At 35.5% G+C, this 22,363-nt stretch overlaps 1 protein-coding gene across 3 annotated transcripts in view; it reads left to right on the top strand.

Moving 5' to 3' along the window:
- Window positions 1–22,363, top strand: part of CEP83 (centrosomal protein 83) — a 106,690-nt gene that overhangs the window by 21,199 nt on the left and 63,128 nt on the right. For 2 of the 3 annotated variants that reach the window (XM_070599500.1, XM_008514405.2), the window contains exons 2-3: window positions 14,508–14,781; window positions 15,222–15,372. In XM_070599500.1, the coding sequence (XP_070455601.1) occupies window positions 14,609–14,781; window positions 15,222–15,372 (324 nt within the window). In that variant the 5' untranslated portion in view covers window positions 14,508–14,608. Of the gene's footprint in view, window positions 1–11,070; window positions 11,175–14,507; window positions 14,782–15,221; window positions 15,373–22,363 lie in introns of all 3 variants that reach the window. The other variant, XM_008514407.2, reaches the window with a different exon arrangement.

Genomic DNA, 22,363 nt, shown 5'->3' with positions numbered 1-22,363 from the left:
GGGGGCATGTTGTATTTAAAGCATTGTTTTGAAATGTTCAAAGGCATAGCATGTGCTTTTTAATGGAATGTGTTTTGGAAGCTTTCCATGAGCATCAGCAGCTGTGCTTTTAGAATATTCTGAATTACCATCCTTTTGGGCACATCTACCTCTGCTTAAGAAGTACAGCTCCTGTTCCAAAGAAAATGTCATGTGTAGGTCTGTAGAGCTGGGACTGGTCAGAAGAATTGGTGGCAGAGACATATGGGTGTGGTTATGTGATAGTGATAGTTGCAATGAGAGGAAGATGAAGTATTTGGAGAAGGGTTGTGCTGAGTCTTTCACAGAGACTAGTCCATCTAATAAGTGCTCACTGATTAACAGGCTGATCAAAATAATGTTTCACTGTTTTTTTAATACAGTTTGAATTATATACTTTTAAATATTTGCATTATGAGTTTATTTAGTAAACTGCACAATAGGGATTGTTTCTTTTATTGTATAGTTCAAGTGCCTAATACGTATTTAGATGTTCTGTGAGTAATTGATACATGTGTATTGACTGGTTGAAATCAGAAAAGCCTGACCATGGTAGGAATTTAAAATTGTGATAGAAATTTTGAGTTTGGGTAAAATTCATTATGAATAAATAGACTAAAGAGAAAGCCAGTGTGTTAATTACCTGTGGCTACTGTAACAAATCACCACGTACTGGGTGGCTTGAAACAACGAAAATTTATTCCTCAGTTTGGAAAGCAGAAGTCTGAAATCAAGGGCCATATTCCTTCCAAAGGCTCTATTGGAGAATCCTTTCCTTGCTTCTTCCAGCTTCTTGTGGCTCCAGGCATTCCTTGGCTTGTGCTCTCTCTCTCTAATCTCTGCCTTCTTGGTCACATTGCTTCCTCTTCAGTCTCAAAACTCCCTCTGCCTCTCTCTTATAGGAATACATGTGATTATATTTAGAGTCCACCCATATAATCCAGGATAAAATCTTCCTTTTAAGATCCTTAATTTAATCACACTTCTACCGTGTGAGGTAATATTCATAGGTTACAGAGATTAGGAAGTGACATATCTCTTTTTGCGTCAGCATTCAGCCCAGTGCAGTCTGGAAGCCTCAGTTACTGAATATGGATGAAAAAAGTGAATTGAGGCTAAAGTGGAATTAGAATGGTGAACATATTCATTTAATACTTTTGAGCTAATATGTGCCTGTGTGTGTTTTACGTATTGGGTTATAAAGATGAGTAAGACATGTTTCTTGCTCTGGAGGAAGTTACGCTGGATGCGTTCCATATACTAATATACAAGATAAAAGACAGAATAATTACCTATATATGTTTGAGACAGTCAGGAAGTACTTCCTGGAGGAAGTAATGCATTCCTGAGCAGGGTTTTGAAGGCTGACTAGGAATTCATTAGATCAGGGTGCAGAGGGATGGAAAAGGCCTTCAGGGCAAGGAAGTTAGTATTTGCAAAAATATGGAGGTGGAAAATTGCAGTGTGTGCTCAGGAAGGCACAAGTAGTGAGTGCACTGAGATAAATTTTAAAATTTGTTTTCCTTCCTAATATACAAATAGCTGTCTACCATTTACCAGCTGCAAAGTAAACATGTTTTGTTGTGATGGTTCTTAAAGCAAAGATTTTTTCATGGATTAAGACGATCTATGAATGGCCATTAAATAATGAAAAAGTGCTTCAGGGAAGTGCAAATTAAAACCACATTTTGGGGGCCTGGCCCCGTGGCCGAGTGGTTAAGTTCGCGCGCTCCGCTGCAGGCGGCCCAGTGTTTTGTTAGTTCGAATCCTGGGCGCGGACATGGCACTGCTCATCAGACCACGCTGAGGCAGCGTCCCACATGCCACAACTAGAAGGACCCACAACGAAGAATACACAACTATGTACTGGGGGGCTTTGGGGAGAAAAAGGAAAAAATAAAAAAATCTTAAAAAAAAAAAAAAAAAAACACCACATTGTGGGGCCGGCCCATGGCCGAGTGGTTAAGTTCCTGCGCTCTGCTTTGTCGGCCCAGGGTTTCACCGGTTGGGATCCTGGACGTGGACGTGGCACCGCTTGTCAGGTCACATTGAGGTGGCGTCCCACAAGCCACAACTAGAGGGACCCATAACTAGAATATACAACTAGGTACTGGGGAGATTTGAGGAGAAAAAGCAAAAAAACCCCCCACAATGTGATATCACTTTACATCCCCTACATTGGCTAAAATTTAAAAGACCAATAAACAAGGAGGCCATTAGACTAAGGTGGTTCTAATGCCTCGGTAGCCTGTGTGAGCAAATCAAAGCCTAAGCCAGAATCAATGAACTGAAATCTGAGGAAATAACAACAACCAATCACAGCCAACTAGACTTTTCCAAATAAGGCAGCTCCTTAGGCTATAGACAGTCAAATCGTTTCCTTGCTTTGCTTCCACATCTTCTTTATGAAAACTTCTCTATTAGCTCCTGTTGGTGGAGTGTCCCTAACCACTTTGGTGCTGCCCTGTTGGAATGGATGTATGCTCAAATAAACTCTTAAAAATGTTAATGTGCCTCAGTTTGTCTTTTAACAACTGACAACGGCTAATGTTGACAAAAATGTGGAGCAAATGTTGTTTGTTGAAATGGAAAATGGTACAACCACTTTGCAAAAAGATTTGTCAGTTTCTTATGAAGTTAAAGATATATTCCATGATTCAGCACTTCTACTCTTGTATATTTACTCTTCTCCTCAACTGAAAACATGTCCACAATGTCTTGTAAAAGAATGTTCATAGCAGCTTTATTCATAACTAATATATTATGAATTTAATTCCAGAAACAACTTAATAATCTAATAGCTAATAATTAATAACCAGAAACAATCCAAATGGCCATCAGTAAGAGAATGGATAAACAAAGTGTGATATATTTAAACAATGGAATACCCTTGGGTTCTTCCTTTGTGAACTCATGGAATTGTGTACTTAAAATTGGCACATTTCATTCTATGTAAATTTTACCTTAAAAACAAAAAGACTGTAAACAAAAAAAGAGAACTGGTAGAAGAAATGGTCCTTTTTCTGAGTGTTACTGTGTATCTGTGTGATGTTTAAAACTGTGGTATCCTCACAGCCATGAGGACAATTAAGCCAACAGAATGTGTTGGCAAAAGGATGGAGAAGACCAGGGTCCTTGCTGAAACTGAGACTAATTTTTGAATGAAAACTTAAAATTTTGAATTTAAAAATTTTAAAATTCAAAATTAATCCTCTTAAAAAATTGTGAATTATAACATACATACAGAAAAGTGCACAGAAACTGTCTATCTGCGTGATTTACAAAGCAAACCCCTATGTAACCACAACAAAGATTAAGAAGTAGAACACTGCCAGCCTTCTTCAGGTAACACTATTCTAACTTTGATGTTAATCACTTCCTTCCTTTACAGTTTTACAACCTAAGTAAACCTAAGCATGTATGCTCTAAATACTGTAATTTTGCCTGTTTTAAGTTTTTTCTGAACTTTATATGTTTGGAAAATTTAGTTTGTTGTCTTTTGTGTCTGGCTTTTTTCTTTTGCACCATATGTTTGTGATAGTTACTTATGTAGAGTATATCTGTGGCTTATTTTCATTGCCATCAGTGTTAGTTCCATTATACCACAATTTGTTTTTTCAGGTGTTAATGGACATTTGGCTTATTTTTAAGTTTCAGTTGGGAATAATATTACTATTATTCCAATATTACTATTAACAGTATTGTTTCAACAGAAATCTCTTGGTCCAATTGTATTCACATTTCAGTTGGGTGTATATCAAGTAGAGGAAATGCTGAGTCAGTATATGCATTTCTTTAACGTTAGTAGATAATGCTTGTTTTTTTCCAAGGTGGATATGCCAATTTATACTACAAACTATTGCCTCCCATCCTTTCCAAAATTGTAATGGTCAGTCTTTTTGGTTTTCTTATTGTGATTTTAATTTTATAAAGTATTCCTACACATTAGTACACTAAAAAGACAAATCAATAGGGAAAAAATGTGCAAAAGATTAAACATAAAATAGATATTTTACAGAAGAGGATATCCAAATGGACTGTAAACAAAGAAAAAGTGCTCAGTCTCATTATTTATCAGGGAGTTTCCTTTTAGAGTTTCTAGTATATTCTTTTCCTGCCTTGAGTTAGTGAAGATATTCTCCTATATTCTAGCAACTTTGTTCTTTTGCTTTTCACGTTCAGATCTTCATTCTAACTAGAATTAATTTTAGTGCGTAATAATAAAGTTGAGCCTAGGTTTCTTTTTTTCCATAACGTCATCTGGTTGTTCTAGCATCCATCTTTTATTGAAGACTTTCTTTTCCTTACTGTTCAGCAAAACTGTTCTAAATTAAATGTTTCTGGGCTGTATTGTGTTGTTGATCTCTTTGTCTGTAATTAAGTCAATGCTATACCATCTTAATTACTGTAGATTTATTTTATAGTAAGTCTTGATGTCCAGTATATAACATTCTCCTATTTTGTTCTTTAAAGTTGTTTCTGCTGTTGTTGGCCTTTTATATTTCCATGTAAGTTTTTGAATCGTCATGTTAAATTTCACACACACACAGTGCTACCTGTTTGCATATTGATTGGTATTGCATCATCTATAGGTCAGTTTGGGGGAGAATTTATAACTTTAGAATGTTGTTTTCCACTCTGTACACTTGGTATATTATCTCTATTTACTTAGGTCTTTTAGTTTCTGTAATGGTTAGCCATATTTTTTCCATGTAATAGTTTGCACATCTTTTTGCCTAGGTATTTGCTATTTTTCAATGCTAGTGTTAAGAATATCTTTAAAATATTTTGTTACTGGTATATAGAATGGAATTAATTTTTGTATATTGATCTTTCTAGCAATCTTCTAGTGATTTCTCTGTAAATTCTTTTGGATTTTCTACATACACAATCAGAACAGCTGTATATAAAGAAAGTTTATTTTTCCTTTTTCAGGTTTTTTTTTTTTACCTTTTATACCTTTGTCTTGTTTCAGATCTTCAGTACAATGTTGAATAAAATTGGTGATAATGGACATCTTTGTCTTGATCACATTCTCAAAGGAAATCATTGAAGTTTTAAAGTCAAGCATGGTGTTCACTGTTTTCTTTTTATATACACTTTTTATCAAATTGATGTGCCTTTCAATTCCTAGTTTGCTAAGTTTCATTTTTTGGGGGGAGTAAAAGTCATATGACATAAAATTAACTGGATGGTTTTTGGGGTTTTTTTTTGGTGCCTGAGCTAACATCTGTTGCCAATCTTCTCTCTTTTTTTTTCTTCTTCTCCCCAAAGCTCCCGAGTACGTAGTTGTATATTCTAGTTGTAGGTCCTTCTGGATCTGCTATGTGAGACACCACTCAGCATGGCTTGATGAGTGGTACTAGGTCCACACCCAGGATCCGAACTGGTAAAACCCTGGGCCACCAAAGCAGAGCATGAGAACTTAACCATTCGGCCACAGGGCTGGCCCCTAAAATCAACTGTTTTAAAGTGTGTAGTTCAGTGGCACTTAGTATATTCACAATGTTGTACAACTACTGCCTCTATTTAGTCCAAAGCATTTTATCACCCCCAAAGTAAAGTGTGTACCTATTTAGGGTCACTCCCTATTTTCCTCTCCCCCCAGCCCCTGGCCACCACCAGTCTGCTTGCTTTCTGTATGGATTTACCTATTTTGGATATTTCATGTAAATGGAATCATACTCTGATGACATGAATAGTAGATGTTTTAGCCCCACAAGTCCCTGAGCATCTCTTATTTATTTTTTATGTCTATTTTCTGTCTGTTATTCAGGTAGAGTAATTTCTATTGTTCTGTCTTCTAGTTCATTAATTATTTTCTCTCTTTCCTCTCCATTTCTGCTATTGAGCTCATCTACTTAGATTTTTATTTTGGTCATTGTGTTTCTCAGTTCTAAAATGTCCACTTGGTTTTTCTTTATATCTTCTCTTCTTTGCTGAGACTTGTATTTCTTTGCTGTGACTTTCTCTGCTTTCATTTATTTCAAGCTTGTTTGTGATTGCTCATTGAAACATTTTCTTCATGATTTCTTTAAAAGCTTTGTCACATTAATATCTCTGTCATCTCACTGTTGGTGTCTATCAGTTTTATTTTTCCATTCAATTTGAAATCTTCCTTATTCTTGGTATGACTAGTGATTTTCTCTTGAAACCTGGACATTTGGAGTATTATCTTGTGAGACTCTGGATCATATTTAAACCTTCTGTTTTAACTGGCTTTGTCTGACATCACTCTGATAGGGCAAAGGGAAAAATGTTACTCCATTGTTGCCAGCTGGGGATAGAAGTCCAGGTTCCCAAACTGGCCACTGTTGGCACCCGAGTTGGGGAGATCATCATTATTGCTGGGTCCTGTGGAGTTCTGGCTCCTCATGTGATCTCCACTCATGTTCTGGAAAGGGTAGCCTTGTTACTGCTGAGTGATGGTGTCAGTCCTAATTGTCCACTAGGCCTTCTCTGACAGCACTTTAGCAGGGTGAGAGAGGTGCTCTTCCTTACTACTGGTGGGGGTGAAAGTTCTGGTTTCCCATGTGTCTCTACTGACACGGCAGAAGCATGGGGCTTTATAACTGCTCGGTGGGGATGAAATTCCCAACTTCCTACTTGGCTTTCTTGTATATCATCCGGGCAGGATATTGGGGTACCTCTTTATAACCTGGGCCTCCTCACTTGGCCTTTTCTTGTGTGGATGAGGGTGGAGCCACAGTTTTTTCTGTACTATTTGCCTGGAGTAGATTGTTATTGTCTAAAAATTTTTTGTCTTGCTAAACTTCCCTTTCTTACTTTGGCTAGAGAGCAGGCTTTTGTTAAGGCTTTTTTTTGGTCTGAACCCATTGGCAGCTTCTTCAGCTCCAAGTTGGGCATATATGAGGGAAGAAGAAAACCCAGGGAACTCATCACTGTGTTGATTCTTATATCCTGAGGTCCTTAGCTGATTTGCCTTCTACTCTCTATTTTTCAGTCATGTTATCTATTTCATATATATAATGTTCAAGACTTTCAGTTGTATTACTGGGATTAAATATGCTCCATCTTCCTTGAAGCCAAAGTCTTTGTCCCACAGATTTTAAGATGTAATATTGTGGGGCTGGCCCCTTGGCCGAGTGGTTAAGTTTGCGCGCTCTGTCTTGGCAGCCCAGGTTTTCGCCGGTTCGGATCCTGAGCGCGGAGATGGCACCACTCATCAAGCCATGCTGAGGTGGCGTCCCACATGCTGCAACTGAAAGGACCCACAACTAAAAATACACAATTATGTACCCGGGGGCTTTGGGGAGAAAAAGAAAAAAAAATAAAATCCTTAAAAAAAAAGATGTAATGGGGCTGGCCCCGTGGCTGAGTGGTTAAGTCTGTGCGCTCCGCTGCAGGCAGCCCAGTGTTTCGTTGGTTCGAATCCTGGGCACGGACATGGCACTGCTCATCAAACCACGCTGAGGCAGCGTCCCACATGCTACAACTAGAAGGACCCACAACGAAGAATATACAACTATGTACTTGGGGGCTTTGGGGAGAAAAAGGAAAAAATAAAATCTTTAAAAAAAAAAAAAAGATGTAATATGAGTTTTCATTTGGTTCTAGATATTTTCTAATTTCTATTGTGACCTTTTCTTTGATTCATAAATTATTTAGAAATGTATTCTTACTTCTTAAGCAGGTGTAGCTTTTCCAGTTACCGTTTCGTCTTGAGTTTTAGTTTAGTTGCATTGTGGTCGGAAAACATATTCTGTATAATTTTGATCTTTTAAAATTTTTGAGTTTTTCTTAAGACTCAGTGTGTGATCAATATTTAATAATGTTACATATATGCTTATAAGGAATGTGTATTTTATATAGTTATTGGGTATCATTCTCTATATGTGTCAGCTAGATTAGGTTGGTTAGTTGTGTTGTTACCAAGAATAGTGGTTTAATTCTCCCCCTATGATTATGAATTTGTCTGTTTTCCTTGTAGTTCTGACCACTGCTGCCTTATATATTTAGTGTATATAAACTAAAATTGTTGCATCTTTCTGGTGTATTTAACTTTTTGTCATTATGGATATCTTTCTTCATCTCTAGTAGTGGTTTTTTTTGCCTTGAAAACAACTTTATCTTATATTAATAGAGTTCTTCCATCTCTCTTTTGATTGCATTATCTTTTCCCTTTCTACCTTTCTGTGCCTTTGTGTTTTAAAAATATGTTGTAAAAAAGGCATAAAGTTGGGTTATATTTTCTTTTAAATTTCTTCGTAACATTGATTTAAGCACTTTAATGTAAACACTGATATATTTGTATACATCTACTGTATTAACTGTTTCTATTTTCCTACTTGTTTTATGTTTCGTCTCATCTTCCTGCTTGCTTGCTTTCAGGTGAAATTCTCAGTGGAGAGGTAGTTCTCAAAGGAACGGCAGGGGGTGATTTTTGTCCCCTACAGTACTCTTTGGCAAGATGCAGAGACCTTTACTGGTGCTAATGGCATCTAAATGTTACTAAATACCCTACCATGTACAGGATAGCTCCCCTCAACAAAAGAATTCTCTGATCTAAAATATCAATAGTACAGAGGTTGAGAAACCCTATTGTAGAGTGTTTGAGTAATTTTAATTTTTCCACCCTTTTAGCATTCTTTAATGGTTATCTTAGAGAAAGGATCAGCAAACATTTATTATGAAGAGTCAGACGGTAAATAGTTTATGCTCTTGAGACAATGTCTGGTTTGTGTCCTATATTCTTACCTTCCTTCCCTCTCTCCATTCCTTTCTTCTTTTCTTTTTTAGAACTATTTTAACAGAAAGTACAGAGGCTTGCCATATACCCCCTGCTTGCCCCTACACATGCACAACCTCCTCCATTACTAACAACCCACAGCAGAATGGTAAATTTGTTAAAATAGATGAACCTACATTGACATATCATTATCACCCATAGTCCATAGTTTACATTAGGGTTTTCTGCTTTAGCTTATTGATGTAATGGATTACATTGATTTTTGTGTGTGTGTATGTGTGTAAGACTGGCCCTGGCCCTGAGCTGACATCTGTTGCCAATCTTCCTCTTTTTGCTTGAGAAAGATTGTTGCTGAGCTAACATCTGTGCCAGTCTTCCTCTAGTTCATGTGGGATGCTGGCACAGCGTGGCTAGATGAGCGGTGCTGAGTCCATGTCGGGGATCTGAACCTGCAAACCTCAGGCCACTGAAGTGGAGAACATGTACTTAACCACTATGTCACTGGGCTCGCCCCCATTAGTTGATGTTTTGAATGTTGAACCAGTCTTGCATGCCTGGAATAAATTTTACTTGGTCATGGTGATATAATTCTTTTTATACATTGTTGGATGTGATTTGCTAATATTTTGTTGAGGACTTTTGCATCTGTGTTCATTCATTTTTTTTTTTTTTTAAAACTCAAAAAGGGAGATAATGTTCTTAGCTTGGGGCCATACAACAAAAGACTGCAGGCCAAATTTGGCCCATTGGCTATAGTTTACCAACTCATTTCCTGGAGATCTCAATACGCATCTTTGACTTATCAAAGTGTAATATTAATTGATACTTTTCAGGCTTTTCCTGTATAGTGCAAAGACTCTACATCACGTGATTCTACCTCTACTGACCTATATGCCATTTGTATCATTTATTTTGCCTATATATGTTAAAATCCCACACGATATTATTTTATGTAGTCAATGTTGAATTTCTGAATTATGCACATATTTACAATTTTCATTTATCTTCCTTTATTTATGCTATGTCAAGTTCACATCTAAGATTATTTTCCTTGTGTATGAAGGATTACTGTTTCTTTTAGTGTGCATCTTCTGGGATGAATTAGTTTTGTTTGTCTGAAAATCTGTATTTTACCATCATTCTTGAAAGATACTTTTTTGCTATATTTATAGAATGTAAGTTTGGCGGGTATTTTCTTTTATCACTGTAAAGGTAATATTATATTGTATTCTGACTTTCATTGTTGAAATCAGTTCTTTTTGTTGCTAATTTGAAGGCACTTTGTCTCTTTCTGGCTGATTTTAAGATGTTCCCTTTGTTTTTGGTTTTTATCTATTGTAATGTGATGTGCCTAGGTATGGATTTCTTTTTATGTATGTGCTTGAGGTTTGTAGGAGTTTTTGAATCTCATATTTGATATCTTTCATTAGTTTGGGAAAGTTGTCAACCTTTTTTTTTTTTTTTTTTGCAGGTATTGGTTCTCTATTCTCTCTCTCCTTTCCTTCTGGGACTCCAACTGCATGTCTGTTAGAATGACATCTTAACTTTATTTTCTGTATTTCTTTCCTTCTTTTTTGTATTTTCTATCCTATTTCTCTTTCTACTTTATCTTGAGTGTATTCTTTTAACTTACCTTCCAATTTCTTCTTAAACTATATCTAATCTGGGCTGTTATACCTGCTCATTGAGCTCTTAATTTTGGTAATCGTATTTTTCTGTTTAGTTTTCATTGGTTTCTTTTTATGATTTCTACTTCTCTCACAGAATTCTCACCCCTGTTTTCTGTTGCCTTGTACATGATAATAATACAAAACTTTTGGAATCCTTGTCTGATAACTCTAATAGATCCTCGTGTGTCTGTTGTCTCTTGTTTCTTGTGGCTTTAATTCATGTTCCCTTATCTTCCTGTGGACTTGGCAAAAGTCCATAACAATAAATATTTTTTCTTTTGTCTTTTTTGGAAAAGTCAAAAAAGATTTTTTTAATGTTACATATTTATTTGTAAAATTGCTTTCATTTTTCTTCTGAATTCTCCTTTTCCTAAGAGACAGCCTTTAAAGTCTCTATCCAAAATGAAGGGTGTTCACCAGGGCTTCTCGTCTCCTTGCTGGTCCCATCTTTTTTTTTGAGGACTGTCAGAAGACATTCAGTCTCCCAGCCACCTCTCTGGAACTAGTAGATGCCTCCAGGGGAAAGGTGGTCCCTAATGCCAGTCTTATCTTTCTGCATCCACTTCCTCCCCTGTTCCCATCTCAGTGAATATTTATTCTCTTGTTAGGTTTATAATGTCTTCCAGCAGGTTGTCGAAATATGTATCGAGATTTTCTTGTTGTCCTTAGCAGGAGGCTTGATTCAGATCACCTAGTCCTCTGTTACTGGAAGTGGAAGACCGTCTTCAAATTTCTTGATAGGAGAGATAGATAATACATTTTCCACAGTGTTTAAGGTAATTGAGTTGGGTTTTCTGATTTTAGCTAAAAGCCTCCTTGTATCATTAGTTTAAAAAATAGTTGTTTCTTTGTGACCCTGAATATAGAATGTTGGAACCACTTTTGAAGGTCAGAGAAAGAATTGTTTTATCATGCCTATCTATCTGTGATGCTAGATATGTGTTTGGAGGACTACCATAACTATATTCATCAAGATTATCATTGATAAATTGATTACTACTGAACTGGAGAACTGAATACATGTGCAGAATACTTAATAACAGATATAAAATTCATTCTGACCCTGGTAAGACTCACACAAGTAAGCAGATTGTTTTCTGTGATTCTTAAATATTCCTACAGGAGAAAATTCTGAAAAAGGCTATTGGCACAGGCAACCCAGGGACTCATAACTTTTGAGTCAAGAAGTTCTTTCCAATATTTGATCAAACTATTGCATTTAAGCCTATGCATATCCAATCATCACAGAAGTAGAGAACAGTTAGTGATTACAGGCCATGCTATGATCTATTTTCATTAGTGTAGGATTCACAAACCAAGACAGAAGCTGCGTGAACAAAGGTGTCATGTGCGTATTTGTTCAGGGGATAGCTGGAGTGGGATATTCCTGGCAGGTGGTAGGAAATTAGACTCAACAAGGTAGATTGGGGCTGATTGTGTAGAGACTTGATATGCCTGAGTGTTTTAACTTTTTCTTATATATAGGAGCTTTTGAGTGAGAAGTCAAATAAAAAATTTTTAATATTAATCTGTCAGTGCTTTGTGGGGTAGACCAGAGAGAAAAATATTGAAAGCAGGGATAACAAAAAAGCTCTAATAATGGTGTAGTTATAAGACGATAAGAGCCTGCCTTTTTGTGGTTAAGTAGGAATGGAGAAAATGGATTCCATATTAAAGGAAGAGTATTTGGTGTTTATGTATGGGAAGTTGAGAGAGAAAGCAGAGAAGGCTTTGGGGTTGTAAGTATGGATGAATGGTAGCATAATACTGGTATCAGTACCAGAAGCAGGAAAGTCAGGAGGATGAAAGTAGATAGAAAGCAAGGATGATGAATTTGGTTTAAGATAATTTGAATGTATGATGATAGAGGAATTATTCATTTTCTGAAAAGTTTTTGTAACTATTAAAAAGAAAATTTAACAATAAAATGCTGAAAGTGCAAGGTGCCCTGTGGAGGAGTCCTCTATTAATATTTCCCCAGAAGTTACCACTATTAGCTCAGTATATTTTATTTGACTCTCTTTGTATATGTAAACACATGTGTGTGTATATCTATCATTCATACTCCATCATGCTGTTCGGGACAGTGGGGACAGATCTGACTTACCCTTTTTAATGCATAATATAGATATACTTTATTTATGGAAGTTTAGGTTATTTCTGATTTTTAATTTTTTAATGAAAAACAATGTTGCAAAGAAAATTCTTATGTTATTATCTTTAGGTACTCGTCCAGCTATTTTCATAGAGTAAATTCCTAGAATTGGGCCAGGAGATAAGCAGATTTATCATTTTGATACAGATAACTTTCCAGAAAGGCTAGTATTGATTTTTGTGTGTATGTGTGCAAATTAATAATGTGATTATTTTTTGTGTGTGAGAGGGAAAGTATATCATGCATTTGGGTGTGGTACTTACTGGTGATGTGTGATAGTGTATTTTAACTTTTTAGTCGCTAAAATTAACGTATAAAAAGGAAATGAAATTGCAAACATCATCTTGGAACAGGAGAAATCCTCCTGGTTTGGGAAAATAGAAGAGGGCAATTCACATATGTTTGCATAGGAACTAGAATTGGAGATGAGGTAATGGTGGTGGTGATTGAGAAAGGGATATCCTAAAATTAGTGAAGCCCTGAAAAGTACTTTGAGTAGATTTCAGTTCCAAAAGGAAAGGAGAAGTCATTTTTTTATTTTCCAAAAATGTTCAGGTCTTAGTGAATTTTGTTTCCATAGGGAATTAATTCCCATTTTAAAGTAGGAGTCAGTGAGGATACTTTATTGTTGACTTAACTAGAATAAAAAATTTAAAAATATTCATTTTAGCGTGGAAATCTTTCTTTCGCTAGTAGGACCAAAGGGTGGCTCTTGAGTTTTCTAATGTAGTTTAAGCTTTTTGGATAATCAAAATAAAACCCTTTAATACCTCTTGATGGTGTGAGAAAATATGAGATAGGTTTGTTGTATGTTTCTATCTCATAAAAATTAAGTTGGCTCAAAGAGCAGAATCAAAATTACATGCCAGTTTTATGATAATGGCATAATGTGGCAGCTGCTACAACAGTTCGCTCTGCATTTGCAAAGGTTGAGTCCTGGTGCACATTTAACATAAGAGGAAGGAGTAAAGTGTCCCTGAAGGACTTTCCTCCCCTCTATTAAAATATAATTTGACAGGAAACCAAAGCAACACCAATTTTAGTTTAAAAGTCTTATGTAATATGTAGACATCACATTAATTTTTCAAAAATGATGTATTTCAAGCAAGACTGAGTAATGGTTGATTTACATAGGCTAAAGACCTTTTCTCATAGTAAGAAAAGGTGATTCATGTTAACCCATGACTAAGGGAGATGCTTTTAGGAAAAAATTTATGTAATAGTCTTGAGAAATACTAATGAAGTTAAAGGGGACAGAATTATTTTGATTAAAATTCTTGTTTTTAATTTTTTACAGTAAGAATTTTCATTATTTTTTATTTCTAGTTACAAAAAACTTTTATTTACTTTCATAATACTGGGTCAGTGTTTTTAGGTATAACTGAGGTGATTTAATTTTCTCTTCTTAGCACAGTGCATAACACATAGGAGGTGATCAATGTTTATGCATTGACTGATTTCTCATCTGAATATGCAGCCTGAGTGCACTTCACCTTGTGTCAAATAATAGACCCTACATAGCATTAATCAGAGACATAGTTACTTGCTGCAGGTCATCTTTGTGACGACTATGATTCTCCCTAGCCTCCTGTCGAGTTCCAAGTGGCTTTTCCCCTGATTACAGAGTATTGATTTTGTACCACGATCTACCCTTGAAGTTTACTCCAGTAGCTTCAGGAAACATCTGTGGTTTGTGAATACAGGAGTACCTAAACTGGAAAAGTCAGTACTTCTAGTTAATACTTGAAGATGTGACCTTGATGGTCACATGAACTTTGCATGGAAGTAAAGAAAATTTGTTAAGGTATGATTCAACTTGATTCTTGAATTTTGTTTTATGAACAATTGAAAATCTGAAAATTGGATTTTGTTATAGAAATAAGAATAATAAGTGATAAAAATTTAATATTGAAGGAGTTCACTAATCACTAATTAAGTGTATTTCTCTGTGCAGGTATAATTTGGCCTCACGAGATTCTGTCTTAGCAAGAAGGAAGTGGAAAATACTCTTGGAGAGAAAACTAAGACAATAAGAAAGCGAGAACTTATTTTCACATGGTTGTCAGCTCACTTACCAGTATGGACACTTTTCCCACCACTTTTCCTCCTGGTGGAGATAGTGGGCTGACAAGTTCTCAATCTGACTTCCAAAAACTGTTAATTGATGAAAGGTTACGATGTGAACATCATAAAACTAATTATCAGACTCTGAAAGTTGAACACACAAGGTAAATTACTTAAATTTGGAGGTGAGAGGCTTGGTTAAGAAAAAAATGTTTTTTGTCTGTTTGCTCTGGAACATATAGTATAATTTGTATTTTGCAGTATATTCACTTAAGACTTTTTTAATAAAGTAAAATTTTTGCTTTAAAAGTACTTTATTGAAAACTGAGCATGTATTAAGTGGGTTATGAATTTATAAAAGTAGCAAGACCTATAAAATTAAATGTATCTAGGTGGCCAAATGGTTTTTTTCCTCTCAGAGTAAAATTGCATGCAGAAATTAGTGTTAATAATTAAATGAAACTCAGTAAAGAAAGATATTTTGCAAATTAAATGGAATGTATTCTACTGGTCTTGTCCTATAGTGTTGGTTGACTTTACATAAAGTAATGAAATTAGAAAGCAAAGGATACACTTAAAATGGAATTCTTTTTTTAAAAATCAGGTTGCAAGATGAGTACATAAAGTCGCAAAATGAACTCAAGCGCCTGTTAAATGAAAAGCAAACTCACCAGGAAAAATTTCAGCTGCTGCTTGAAGAGCTAAGAGGGGAATTAGTAGAAAAAACTAAAGACTTAGAAGAAATGAAGCTGCAGGTAAGAAAACATTTTTGAGTTAGTATAAAAGTAGTTAGATGTTTAGTGGAAGTAAGTATTTTTGACAAATTCTCTCTATATTCTTAATGAGTATTTTGCTATATCTCCAGGTGGTATAATTTAATCTTCTTTCATATATTCTAGAATGTTAGCTACCAAGTAGAGTTTAGCCATGAAGCTGTTATTTTATGTAATTTGTGTTATATTACCTGTTCTGACTTAAATAATATTTCACTATTCAGAACAACTGGGAGGAAATACCAGTTTGAATTGATAAAAATTCAGAATTAAATAATATTTTTTTAACGGTTTGTTAATTTTCCTTTATTGTAACTGACACTGAACTGAAAAACTGATAGTTATTTTTAAGGAGCTTCTTAGCAGACGCTGTAAAAACAGTAAGTACACAAAATTTATGTGCGCAATGTGACATAAAAGGAGTTTCTAAAGCAAAAGATACTTGGTACTGAAGTACTGACTGCAGTGCCTTTATATATTTTTCACACTATTCACTTTTTGTTTGTCTAGAAAGTAGAGCAAAGCTAAACTTCAGCACCAGTAAAACTTACTATAAATTTCAAATAAGTAGGTATCAGTAGTGATATTTTTCTGTATTCATTTAATCTTTGAATAACACCAGCTGTGTATTTCTGCTCATGTAGTGCTTGGTACAAATAATAAGGTATTATTAATACTAGAGTCAGAAGTTGATAGGTGAAAAGCCATTTTCAAGTCATCTAGTACGGCGTATCGCCCAAGCGCTGGATTCCTTTGACGGCAGTGGCGGAAGTTCATCGTTCAGTATCTTCTTGAAATCTTCCATTCTTGGGATCACTGCCATTGAGCTTGGATTGGAGCCTCCACTGTGCTTGGCTTTTTCATTCCTAGCTATATTTAGGGCATCTAAACAAACAAAAACCTAAGAAATGTGAGTTGAAGAGGAAAATGTAATTTAAGCCTCTAGAATTGGTAGATTAATTGGTTTTGCAAAAATTGAGAGGCCTCTGTGAATGGAATCTGTGAGCACGGAACCTGAGGTGTTCAAAGTATTCTTCAGGCATTGCATATGATTACTCTGTTTCTTGAGGGCAACATGTAGATGTGCTTATTTGTACCAAGCGCATGCAAACAGTAAGCTTACAAAGACTGGAGTGGCTATATTAATATCAGATAAAATAGAGAGTATCACCAAAGATAAAAAGGACCTTATTATAACAAAAAAAAGAGTCAATTCACCAAGGAAATGATGACCTTCAACAAACAGCTTTGGTTCTATGCCTTGGTTTTCTCATGTGGTAAAGGGGATAAAAGTTGTTACCTAGCGGGGATTTTTGTGAGGACTAATGAGGTACTATTTATATTTTTAGTACAGTATTTGACACATAGTACTCATAAATGGCAGTCATTTTTGTTCTGTTTGAATGCAGGCTCCATGAGGGCAGGAACCCTTTTTCACTGTGTCTCCAGTGCTCAGGATGGTGTCCAGCAAATATTTTTTAAATGAATGACACGAATAAATAGAAAAAATGAATGACTCAGAATTGTTGTTCTGTTCATATACATACAATGTTGCACTTCTTGTCTCATACGTACCTAGTGCCTCAGCATCTTAGAGTTGATAATCATATAGTTCTCTTTCATACCTGTTATAAGTTGTATTTTTTTCCCCAAAAAAGATATGCTGAAGTTCTACTGCATAGTACGTCAGAATGCGACCTTATTTGGAAATAGGGTCTTTGCAGATGTAATTAGTTAAGCTGAGGGGTCTTACTGAAGTAGGATGGGCCCTTAATACAATATGACTGGTGTTGTTATAAGAAGAGGCGAAGAGACCCAGAGACAGAAACGCATGGGTTTGTGGGGCCGCAGGGATCGGGAGAACATCTTATGATGACAGAAGCAGAGATTGAAATGCTGCAGCTGCCAAAGAACGCCAACGATCGCCAGCACACCACCAGAAGCTAGGACGAGGCAAGGAGGGATTCTTCCCTACAGTGTTCAGAGGGAGCATGGTCTAGCTGACACCTTGAATTTGAACTTCTAGCCTCCAGAACTGTGAGACAATAAATTTCTGTTTTAAGCCACCCAGTTTGTGGTGTTTTGTTATGGCACCCTAGGAAACTAATACCCTGTTCAAAGCAGAATTCCTGTTTGGACCATCTATGACACAGGACTCTTCATTCAGTGCTGGAGAACCTAGTGAACTTTTAGAGTGGTCCAGTTCCATTTATGGATTGAAGTGTATTAAGGATGTTCTCTCTCATATTGAAATGAAGTCATCCTTGTAGTCTCCCTGTTGGTTCTTTTAGTGTTTCTTGTACTCTACACAAAATAACTTTGGACATTTCTTTATGTGATAACTTATCAAATGCTTGCTGACAAATATAATTTATCTCATAAAGTTTCTATTTTTCAAGATAAATATCACATAGAAATCAGATACGTTTATGTGGCAAAAGTAAGGTAAAGAAACATCTATACATATATATATACACATATTGAAGCAATTTAACTATTTGCTTTAATGAATGTTTGCAATTTGTACAAATTGTGAATTGAATAAAGTTAAGTAAATTCAACAAAGTAAGATCAGCAAGAGAGATTTCAATGAAGATTTATGAAAGGTGATTATTTTTAAAATACACATGTATTATATTATCTTGTCTACCTGCAAAATGCCTTTTCTGAGTTAAGATTTAATATCCCTTTGGCTTTTATGTAAAAATAATATAAAAGACGTTCATTTAAGACTTTCTGCATCATTTGTTTGGCTGTAGTGAATGAGAAGAATAGTGCCTACTTCATACGATGGTTGTAAAGATGAAGTGAGACCATGCATAGAAAGTGTTATTATAGTACTTTGATGTAGTAAGTGGTTAGAACATGTTAGCTGTTATTACTATATTGTTGTGATATTCCATGTTAGCAAAACCTTTTGTTTTAAATATGGGAGTCATTTGATATATTTCTGGTAAAAATTTTAAATAATTACTGTACCAAAAATTTATATGCATTCTTTGTTCCAGGCAATGAAAACTATATAACCCAATATGTTTCCTATTTTATTTGGCTGCTAGGAAGCTCAGACCAAAAGTTATTACTCAGTTTCAGTCATTAATTTGTTAAGAATCTCTGGCACAACAATGTTTGCTTTCTTAAATTAAAACATTCCTTGAAAAATTTTGGTCTATTTTATGTTATTAATATGACATGTGTTGGAGTGTTACAGATTTGTTTTTATAGATTTAATATAGGTAATGACACATAGACTGTTGTATGATAAAGCATTCTTGTAAGTTTCTTTTGAGACAAATAGTGGCAGTATTCCATTAGAAGTCTAAGACACAGCATAATTTCCTCGTAAAATGGTGTGGGGAAAATCCTGAGATTCAATGTCTTAGGTGTATGTGTGCTTTGAGGGGCAAGGAGAGAGAGATTTTTATGTGTGTGCTTGTTTTTAATAAGATTCTTAAGAGATAAAGAGTCTTAACTCTAAGATTTTTTTCTTTATCAGAAACCTCATAGATCTCAAGACTCCCATATAGTTGCCAGTTTCAGTCTTCTTTTTTCCTTTGAGTAGATCCATATTTCCTTCAGTATCATGTTCCTGCTCTCTTAAGGACTTTCTTTAAATTTCTTGTAGTGCAGCTCTACTGTTGAGAAATTTTTTCAGCTTTCATATATCTAGAAAAATTGTTTTTAAAGATATTTTTTCTAAGTATTGAATTCTAGGGTGATAGTTGCCCCCCGTCCCAGTACTTTAAAGATGTTGATCTTCTGTCTTCTCACTTATGTTGTTTCACATAAGAAATTTGCTGTCATCCTTATCTTTGTTCTGTGTATGCAGTGTGTGTTTTTTTCTTGGCTCCCCTTAAAATTTTCTTTTTGTTGCTGATTTTGAGCAGTTTGATTAACATGCCTTTGCACTTTTCTTCTTTCTGGGCTTGGGATTTATTGAGCTTCTTGGGTCTGTGGGTTTATAGTTTTCATCAAATAGAACATTTTTGCACATTATATCTCAAAATATCTTTTGCTGCCTCCTCTTTCATCTCCTTTGGGGGGAGTCCAATATCAGACCATTTAAAGTTCTCCCCTAGCTCACTGATTTCCGTTTCTTTAATCTTTTTTGTCTCTTTGTTTCATTTTGGATAGTTCCTGTTGTCATGTCTTCAAGTTCACTGATGTTTTCTTCTGCAGTGTCTAATCTGCCATTAATCCCATGTAGGGTATTTTTTTATCTCAGAAAGTGTAGGTTTTATCTTGAAGTCCAACTTTGGTCTTTTTCATATCTTCCTTATCTCTGTTTAATGTATTCAGTCTTTTCTATAGCTTTTTGAACATATGGAATTCAGTTATAATAACTATTTTAATATCTTTACTAATTCTAACCTAAATATCACCTCTGGGTTGGTTGACCTTTTTTTCCTATTTATTGTGGGTAGTATTTTCCTGCTTCTTTGCATTCCTGCTAAATTTTTATTGGATACTAGACATTGTAAATTTTACTTTGCTGAGTGCTAGATATTTTTGTATTCTGATAAATATTCTTGAGCTTTCTTTTGGGACACAGTTACTCTGAAACAGTTTTATCTTTCTGGGTCTCTTAACATTTGTTAAGTGGGAGCAGATTAGTGTTTAGAGTAGTGCTAATTATTTCCCACTGCTGAGATCCTTCTGAGTACTCTACTCATTTCTCTATGAAATGAAGTTTTTCAGTCTGGCTTTTGGGAAAAGGAACTATGCATAGCTCTTTGTGAGCTCTGAGTAATCATCCCTCTAATCCTTTCATGTGATTCTTTTCTTGGTCTTAGGTATTTTCCTTATGTGTGTGCTGATCAGTACTCTACTGAATGAGTTAAGAGGAACCTTGTGCAGGTCTGCATGATTTTCTTTCTCTGCCACCCTCCTCTCTGCTGCCCTGTCTTGTGACTCTAGCTACGCTAGTCTCTCTGGATTCTCAGTTCCATCTCCTCAAGTCAGGGAGTCCATCAGACTCTGTCTGGGTATCCCTTCCTGTGCCATTGCCTGGAACCTTTCACAAAGCTCACCTTCTCTGTTTTCTCTCACTGATCTTTGTTGCTTCATTATGTCCAGAGTCTTGAAAACCTTTGTTTGATTTTTGTCCATTCTTTTGTTTGCTTCAGGCAGGAGACTAAATCTGGGCTCTATTATGCCATATGCTGGAGGTGGATGCACTTTTATTTTTAGTATCATTATTTTTTATTATTGACGTCATAATGGTTTATAACATTGTGAAATTTCAGGTGTACATTATTATTTATCAGTATTCTGTTGACTGTATCATGTTCACCACCAATAGTCTAATTTTTATCAGTCTCCATGTATATGTGCCCCCTTTAACTTTTTTGCCCATCTCAACCCCCTTCCCTCTGGTAACCACTAATCTGTTCTCTTTTTCACATGTGTGTTTATCTTCTTATAAGTGGAAGCACTTTTATTTTTAATTAACTTTTAATTGTGGAAATCTCAAACAAGTACAAACGTAGAAAAAATGGTGTGATGCATCACCATGTGCTTGTCACCCAGCATCAATAATTACCATCTCTGAGCTAGTCTTGTTTTATCTTCTAACCTCCCCCCATCCCCTTTCTGTCCCTCAACCCCTCTGGATTATTGAGAAGAAAATTGTACCCTAAATATTTTAGTATATATCTCTATTATTTACCAAAGCAGTCCCTCCTTTAAAAGCATAGCCACAAAATCATTACCATACCTAAAAGTACTTGTTCCTTAGTACCTCTTAATGTAACATCTTTGTTCAGATTTCCTTAATTTTCCCACCATTTTGCTTGCTTTTTGGTTTATTTTTCAAGTTGGTTTGTTTGAAACAGGATCCAAGTAAGGTTCACCTGTTACTCTCTTCCTTTTAATTATCACCCCTTCTCGGTTTAGACTCTTGATACTATCACCCAGACTCCTGACATTATAAACAAGATTATAACAAGGGCTTTTTATCTGGTTTCTCTAGCTCCATTGACTGCCTCTCCTTCCCACAGCCACCAAAGCTTTTGATCTATCTTACTTCTTCCTAAAGTATAGATACAGGGATGGCATTCTTAAGCTTCAAAACCTTCAATGAATAAGCAAGATACAGAAAAATTTATAGTATGCCTTCTTTAGGTAAAAATTAAAAGTGATATATAGGCATATATATCTATAGATTGTTTTAAGAAGGATACATAAGAAATTGTGAACAGTGGTTGCTTCCTAAGAGGGAAACTGGATGACTGAAGTGAGAAGGCTTAGTTTTTTAATACTGTATTTTATTTTGTTTGAATTATTGTATTATGTGATTACATTTATTCATTTTAAGTAAAAATTATTTTTTTTAAGTAAGTACTACTGAATACAGAGTAAATTAGAAGAATATGAACCCTGGTATTCAGGAACCTTCCACTCTGTGCCTTCCATGTCTTTCCCTTTTGCTCCCAGCCAGGATGCAGCTCTCCGAGGTGGCATTTGGAAATGTGTCAGCATGGCCTTGTTGTCACAGTGTCTAGAGATTGCTGTCAGCATTAATGCACAGGGACCCAGGATTCTAAATTTCCTGTAGTGCTCAGTGTGATCCCATCCAAAATGCCTTTAGCTCACCTTTGAGGATCATTTTTCTCCCCAGGGAATTTAAAATTTTACCCATTCCTTGGTGTTGGGTTCTACTTAAGCTTTAGTTTTCCCATTCCTTTGGTGTGCCATTCGTTCTGTCCTAAATAGCTTTTCTGTTTGTTTTTGCCTGTCTGGTAAACCTATATTGCCTATTTTTGTAGTTATTTATATGGATAAGTTATTTTTTATGTGAGAGTTTGAACTGCTTATGGAGAGAGAGATGCTTCCTGTGAGTTTTTGTGATCTCGAGAAAGTTAGACTGTGTGCTTCAGTTTCTGTAAAAAGGGGATGACAGTGTAGCTACATTGTGGATTGTTGTGGGGATTAAATAAATTAATGCTTGTAAAGTATTTGGAACAGTATGTTA

Source organism: Equus przewalskii, chromosome 29, assembly GCF_037783145.1.
Source record: "Equus przewalskii isolate Varuska chromosome 29, EquPr2, whole genome shotgun sequence".
In the NCBI taxonomy this organism is placed as follows: Eukaryota; Metazoa; Chordata; class Mammalia; order Perissodactyla; family Equidae; genus Equus; species Equus przewalskii.
This window is presented reverse-complemented; position numbering and strand designations above follow the sequence as displayed.